Here is an 8,156-nt window from a genome sequence, read left to right as displayed (position 1 = left end):
TCAATTGCTGCTTGTCATTAATATCATAGGATTTGTATTCTAGAGAACTTTAAGGTGTTTACCGTCGCGAGTAATTAATTCGGAGTCGCAACAGGACGTTCTTACCTGTGGATTTTCAGAATGCGTTGTAGTCGCCTGGCGCCGAGCTGTTGAAGGAAATGGGTGCGAAGGAATCCAAACCCTCCTGCATAAGTTACGAGGAGGCTGTCAAAAGGGGTTTGTATCCACACAATTTTCTGGTATTGAAGTGAAGTTTCAAAGGCCAATGGCTCCCTGTAAATAGAAGTTCCTCCGATTCGACCCGGCGGATAATGCTTTAGGACAATATAACCCACATTTCGCTAAGATCCCCGTGCTCCAAGCAAGAAAAATTTCTTCCTTGGGCTCGAAGAGCGAAGCGGAAAGCAAACGCAAAAATATGTCATGGTGATTCCCAGACTAAGTGCGCAGAAATGCATCCGAGACTTTTATTTATGTTTAATAATTAATGGCCCCGTGAAACGACCCAATAGTGTTTTGTTATGCAACGCCCGCTTCGCAAGAACTACGCTCGACCTGCTGCTCCTCGCAAAACACTTGCTTTGGCAGACATTCCTCAGATACGAGAAAACCGAAATGGATAAAAGTCTTATCAGTGGACCAGAATGCCGTGAGGCTTACGGGGGTTCTGGAAGATTTCCAGTGGGCTCTGTAGCGACGGTTGGACCTCTGCGAGCAGCACAGTCCTCGAGTCGTTAGTTCTGCATTAGTGGAGCGTTAGCGGCCCATCCGCCGTCCGAGCAGTCAAATAAAGCGTGACAATTCTCTTCGATCTGATAAATATGCATGACGTCAGAAGCCAAGTGTAAAGTGGAGTCCGTAGATTATGCGGGCCAGCTGTCTCCAGCGTCTAATACACAGTGGATGCCTACCGTGGAGTTCTTGCAAGAAGTGATTTTTTACTGTTCGTAGGTACATCGCGGGGAGTCAGTCGTGAGGCTCGTTATCATAGTTATTTTGTGATTTATCAAATGTTAAATAATTTTTGAGCCGCGTATGACAGGTTTACTTTACTTTCGGCTCGGTGTATGTATGAAGGAGGTGGTTCCACTATCGTGGATGCGCTGTTAGTGATTCATTGGGTTTAACATTTCCCTCGACTATTAAAATTCACTTCTCTTGAAAACAATGACAATTGTCGACCGTGTGGAATTTTCGTAAATGTCGGGAATGAGAAATAACCAGTTTAGAATGTGTCACAATTTCAGAATAAAATGTTCTTCAAAATTATGCATTAGTTCAGTCAAACGTTTTCTGAGAGATCCTTGGGATCGATTCACTCTATTTTCTTCTATAGCGCTGTAGTCTTGTAACTGCTTGTGATCTAAAGTTCTCTGCCTCCGATTGGGTTACCACGTCCTCCAGTTTGTGCATAGCGCAACCTACCCTATCAACCGAATCCTCGCATATGTTACGAGGCTTTCCAAGAGGTCGTCTGCCTTTGAATAAGGGTCGTCCATCCACTCTACGTGGTGTGCGCACTGGACCTTTCGAATTTTCCGCTTGCCATTTGAAAGGGTCAATTCCCTATGGTATCCCTCATAAAATTTATCTGAAGATTCGCCTCCAATGCGCTGCCTGCTTTCAGCTTATTTCATCGTCCCTTCCCCGCGGTCATAACAAATTGCAGTGTCTGGTTGCCAGCTTGCATTCCCTGTGTAGATTTTTATTTTGGTTAAAGTTAAATGTTGAGATGCTACGAAGGGCAAGGCGGAGGTCCCGCGCTGTAAGCATGTTTAGAAGAAAAAGGTCTTCCAGCTTCAGTTCCAACTACCGATACCTTTTGTATCCCCTCCGATGATGACGTGCAAAATTATGCCTAATCGTTTTGACATCAAAACAGCCATATCTTTTTAAGAGGGATGACGGCCGCAATTGTGCAAAGGGGTTAGAGAGAGGATTTTCCTCTTTTTCGTGCATAAAGTCCCGATCTACTTTCGCCCGGGAACGGGAGGGGAGAGCGAGTTTTGAGGGAAAAGGTACGTTCGTCGAAGATTTATGTGTTACTAGTAGAGTACAAAAAAAAGTCGAAAAAAAACCACAAACGATTTTTTCATGGAAGTAGATAAATGAAGGTATCGTTAAATATCAAATTAAAAGAAATTAATATTCGCTTTTTTAATTTTTAGTCTTTAGTATTTCGTATGCCCGCCGGTACAAATTTTCAGTAAAATCGTCCGGAATTCCATTAAACCATATCGTATCTAGGGTCGCCTCTTCTCTAAGGTGTTCAAAACTGCATTATTTTATGGCCATGGCACCGACTCTTTCCAAGATCCTCCTTCCAAGATGTTATCTGTGAATAAGAACCGTATTGGGGATAAAGCAGATAAGAAATTTCACACGGGGAAACGTTCGATTATTTACAGTACGAACTCGATGACACCGGGCCGAATTGTCCTAAAACGTTACTTTATCAAAGTGCTCATGTAGTGCTTCTATCGTTGGAACAACTCTTTTTTCTTTTTGTACTTTTCAGCGTTGACAGCAAAGAAAGAAAGAAAAAAGACCAATTCTTAAGGATGTTATGCACTCTAATATCATTTCTTTAGGAGAATGACTCTCTCTTGATTGCACTGAGGACGGACTGTCAGATCCCAGCAAATTGAATTTCGACTGATAAAAGACCACAACTTGCCTCCTATCATACACAGTCCAGTCACATCGCCACAATGTCCAATTCAGCCTTTGGTGGTCTTCGAGCTCTGAGCCTTCCAACTGTCGCTGAACCATTCTCACAAAAACCCAACTTTATCAAGGATGCTCACTGTAATGACCGTCTGGCCCAGGGAGTAACCAACTGCTTCCTCCCACTCCCTTCTTTTCGTCTTAGATTGCCATCTCTGGCATACTTTTCAAACACAATTCTAATACTGCCTCAAAACAACTGATTTTTCTCCCCATTTCTCTATTACTATCACCCTGTTCCCGCAAAACAAGAATGCGGATTTTATCCTCAAAACTTCACGTTTCCTTTCCTGAATTTTTTCCCACAAAATTAAAGGTTCCACTCTCTCTCTTTTCAAATTTCCAAGCACCTGATACCAGAGTAGGGCAAAATCTTAATCATGATTTTGTGATTAAGATTACGAATTATTATGATTGTAATCACGTAATCATAATCATGTAATCATTATCGTGTAATCATAATACTGCAATTTCAGTTGTGTGACTTCAGTGAGATGAGCTTGAAAAAATGATATTAAGGATGCTTTTCGATGCTTGGTGATGTTGGTGGCTTCTTTTGTAGTGGGGAGTACACGATATTCCTAATCAGTCATAACGGATCGCTAGGGGGAAAAGAATATGTAATGTCAGAATGTATATATGTAATCTATCCAGACATTTAACGCCAATTAGTGAAATTTCTGGATAGGTACTGATCACGTTTTGGTCTTTTTGCAGGGCATGTTTTTGTAACGTACAATAATCATTGCAAATTCATTATTCGCTACAGTAGAAGGAAGTGAAAGTAATTACAACAAATGCAATTAGTGGGTCGATTTTGAGTTTAAATGAAGTACATTTGAGGCTAACGCCCACTCGGAACGGCACAGGATGACAAAATATTGGTGGCCCGCCCACCGAAACCTATTGAGCCCTATTGATTCATTTCGTCGTTATGTAGGCTGCGGAGTCGTCCATCCTCATGTAGGGGGCCAAACATTTTTCGGAAGATTCTTCTCTCGAACGCGGCCAAGAGTTCGCAATTTTTTTTGTTAAGAACCCGAGTCTCCGAGGAATACATGAGGACTGGCAAGATTATTGTCTTGTATAGTAAAAGCTTGATCCTATGAGACGTTTCGTGCGGAATAGTTTTTAAGGTTTTATGTAAAACAAAACCTTATTAAAGTCTGTCTGTCCGTCACACGCGGAGACTGTTACAGCGATTTTGGTGAAAAGGTGGAAACTATTAACGCCCACGTAAACAGTGAGTTACATCCTTTTACGCCGAATTTAAGGGTAGGTCCCCTATATGCAAAAGGGGGTGTAAATTTTTTTTCACCAAATATAGTCACGTGGGATATCAAATGAAAGGTCTCGATGAGTACTTTCCGAAGTCAGTGTTAGTTTTGCCATTTGTTGGAAAGGTGGGCAGTGGGGAGGGTCGAAAAATCAGGAGGCTGCCACAATATGGTACCTGGGCTTCGAAATACCTTCCATACCGATATTTGTTCAAATAAAGTTCCTATCCTTTCAAATAAACTTAATAATAGTATATTACTATAATTTTTAGTAATTGGCTGCAAAGCCACCACAAAATTTGTGATGTAAGCTATAACATAGAGCATGATCGTACCAAGTTTGGTGCAAATCGCACTATTACTAACAAAGTTATAATAAGTCATATTTGTCCCTTCTTTGCAAATTCAAGAATATGAATGTCAATATCATCCGAAAGTGGATACTCTCACATAATATACAAATGCACACTCAAATCTCTTTATATAAGAAATACACAAAACTTTTCGTACCTGAAGCAACCAACTTCCGGTTTCTCGACTTGTAAGTTGAAATAGGCTCTGTTGGCTGCGAACAACTGTGTGCGAATTTCATCGTCATAGTTGTTTTCGGTTGTCATTTTCCACCCTAGATAGGAGAAATTATCAATGGTGTCAAAGTTGTAGTCTCCTATCTTTATTCTTCTCGTTTGAGCAGTACGATTTGATGTTAGTTGGTTGGTTTTTGGTGCTGACGTTGCCACCATGTATTTCATCTTACCTTTATTGATGTGCAGTCCAAGATCTCGCGCCGCCGGCTCGATCTGAATGAAGACAGTTTTTACGTCTCGGGACTTTCTTCCTATGATGTCAATATCATCGGCATAAGCCAGTAGCTGGGTGGACTTAAAGAGGATGGTGCCCGTCCCATTTACCTCAGCATCACTTTTTCTAGGGACAGATTAAAGAGGACGCATGATAGGGCTTCCCCCTGTCGTAGACCCTTGTTGATGTTGAATGATCTGGAGAGTGATCCTGCTGCTTTTATTTGGCTATGGTATACTTGTACTTTGTAGTTTGTCCGCAATATATCTACGAGCGTGTTCACAGCAAGCGCATAAATATATGTTTGTACTGCAACCATAACCACCGAATCTCGTTATCATGATTACTTCAATTATAGTCATGTAATAATAATGGGGCCATCTTTATAAAATTTTGTAGATCCTATCTGAGACATGCGGATCACCTTTTAATAATAATAACAATCGTTGGCGCAACAATTCATGTTGGATCAGGGCCTAAAAGTGTGTTAGCGCACTTCATTCGAGACAATGTGGTCAGATTTGCGCTCTCTACACATTTTGCTTGATCTAAAGATGTAACCTGATTTTGTATCTTAAAGCCGTCATTCAACCGGCATCATTTCTTCAACCCTGGATGTCGAAGGCGTTGAGACGCAAATTCGAGATATTTTTGTTTGTGATAATTTATAAAAAATGTTTAAAAACGATGAAAATGCCCGTGAAATTCTCGTTCATAGGCTAAACAAAGGATGTGAGCAACGGCCGTCGGCAAGGCCAATGAACGCACGTATTGGTTTTCCTTACATCCGGTGTAACTGACAAGAGAAACTGACGTGCATAGCGACCTATAAAGGTCGCTATATAAATAGCGCGCCCAATGATAACGAGGCGCCAACAATATTGGCGCATTTGAGAGACTTATATGCATATTAGCAACCAAGCTTATGCAGCAATTAGCTAACTTGATAGTTACCTTATTATTTAGCTAATATGGTAATTTATTCAGTTGTTAATAGCAATAAGCGACTGCCACTTAAAAGCAGCAGGAATAGGAATTGTCTTCAAAACGGCTTTATCTTATGTCAGCACAAAACCTTAAAAGCAGTTCCGCTTTCAATTTGCATAACTTTCGAACACAAAATTCAATCAACAACTAAACCAATTGTTACTTACTCTGCCTATTGTATCTAACCCACTAAATTGTTGTTAGTTAAAATAACAGCAAATATGCAGTTGAACAAAGCACAAACAACATCGATCGTAATGGTAACTACGGTGGTTTCATATGATTCCATGATTATAATTCACTTCAAATTCCAAAACAGGCATCATCAAATAACAATGATCGTTGGCGCAACAATTCATTTTGAATCAGGGCTTTGAAATGTGTTAAAGAACTTCATTCAGGACCATAACGGTACACTACAGGATTGCAGTACCCTGTAGGAGGGAATGTGGTCAGCATTGCGCTCGCCCGAGATTATTACCCTGATTTGACTCAGGTACTCATTCACAGCTGAGTCGACTGGTAACCCTCTGCCACCAGATTTGAACCGCGACCTTCTGCTATGACAGCCCAGCGCTTTAACCACTTGAGCCATTCGGCATTAGGCGAGACTAAATGTTGTGTGAGCGTAATTACATATATTTATTTCATTCTAGGACGTGTATGACGTCATTATTATATGTATAAAGTGAACTTATATGAACGGCGGGGTTCTTGGAGACACTTTCACTTTTCTTTTTAGCTTTTTTTAGTTATTTAAATATCGGTATCAATTACTGGAGACTGGCATGAGAGATAGAGGTGTATGTATGTATACTTTCGTGTTTGTTTGGCAATATGTGTATGGATTATAACGAGGACAAAAACCGCATTTGACAGATCATCTTATAGCATTAATATTTGAAGATGATTTCGGGCATGTGGCCGCCGCGTACATGGCGTAATCTGAACGTTCAATTTTATTACCATTTTCGCACTAAATCAGGCTCTACTTTGACAATAACGCATCGAATGTTGATTTCCTAGGGCTCAATTGTATTTGGTCTATCGGCATGGTCATGCGATTATATAGTACATGTCCCGAGAGAAAACAACCTAAAAGAGTCAAATCACGAGAATAATAAATTAATTGTTTTGCGCGCTCAGATCAGCAACATTGACGCCTTTTAACTAGAGAACATAAAAGTTAGCATATCTCTGTAGGTGTACTAGCTGTAACTCACCGTTGATTGTAACAATCATCATTTTTAAAGACGTATGGATCAATGCTTCCAGCAGCCCATAAAACGCACAAAATGGTGGCTTTTTCTGGATGGAATGGTGTGTCGATAAACTTTTCAACTGAAATTGTGGATCAATAACCATGGTTCAGACATCCACAAAATGTACGGCATGAATGATGATCGTGGGACTTCAGTTCCGGTATAAGTTGAATGTTGAAAAGGCGCAAATCAAGCTCTTTTCGCAAAATTTTTCATAAAGTGGATGGACACAAGTTGATTTGTTGTCACGATAAAGAATGGACACAATTGCTTATGTGCACAATGTATGATGTACTACAGGATGCGTACTATCGTTTGAAGTAAATGTGTTGCGAAAACGATCCATAGTGTCCCGAATTAATAGTTGTGATGAGCGGTTATGAACGGTTATACACGTAATGCCCTATACATTTTTCGAATTGACCAATGCTTTTCAAAATAAATTTGAACTATTTGCAAACGTTGTTTGGGCGTGAGTCTATTCACGATAAATTGCCAAGCAATACTAACCAAAAAGCAAATCGGTTGTCAGATAAAATTGTGGTGCAAATTCAAAGTTCTCCACCCCTAGAAAACATACTGTAGTACATACATCTACAAGCGAGGCCGTAGTATGCCAAAATGGTGAATTGAGGTTCGCAGAAATGTACCAATCATACACATACAGTGGCGAAAAAAAAGACCTGAAAGTTTTTAAAGATATTTTCCGTTAAAAAATGAACGTATTTTTATTCTAAATATTGTTACGATTTTATTTTACGTAATCCCACCGCTGTCACCAATTGTTACGTTCTTCGCTTTACGTACTCGTCACTAGTTGTTACTTGCTTTACGTAGACTAGTATCACTCGATTGCATAGCACTTGGCAAAAACCTGTTCTATAACTTTAATATTTTATTTTACACTACCTTATGCAATTATACTGCACAATTAATTCAATTCAACTGGTACAATTCGAGGCGTATTCATAACCGACGCGATCTGTTCTAACTCTAGAACTAGGCTGACTCCGTGGCCGGACTTGCGGCCCTTTTATACTTCGCGGAACATTCCGGAAAGGCATGTAAACACTTTACTAGGAAACTACTTTGCTCCTTTGAT

The 8,156-nt window shown here is 40.2% G+C and overlaps 1 protein-coding gene across 3 annotated transcripts in view; it reads left to right on the top strand.

Annotated features, from left to right (window-relative positions):
* Nucleotides 1-8,156, top strand: part of LOC119647423 (ubiquitin carboxyl-terminal hydrolase 32) — a 48,995-nt gene continuing 40,839 nt past the window's right edge. For all 3 annotated transcript variants that reach the window (XM_038048321.1, XM_038048322.1, XM_038048320.1), the window contains exon 1: nucleotides 1-216. In XM_038048321.1, coding sequence (XP_037904249.1) covers nucleotides 159-216 — 58 coding nt within the window. In that variant the 5' untranslated portion in view covers nucleotides 1-158. The remainder of the gene's footprint in view (nucleotides 217-8,156) is intronic.

This window comes from Hermetia illucens, chromosome 2, assembly GCF_905115235.1.
Source record: "Hermetia illucens chromosome 2, iHerIll2.2.curated.20191125, whole genome shotgun sequence".
Taxonomy (NCBI): Eukaryota; Metazoa; Arthropoda; class Insecta; order Diptera; family Stratiomyidae; genus Hermetia; species Hermetia illucens.
The sequence above is the reverse complement of the archived record's forward strand: the minus strand, read 5'-3'. Positions and strand labels throughout refer to the sequence as shown.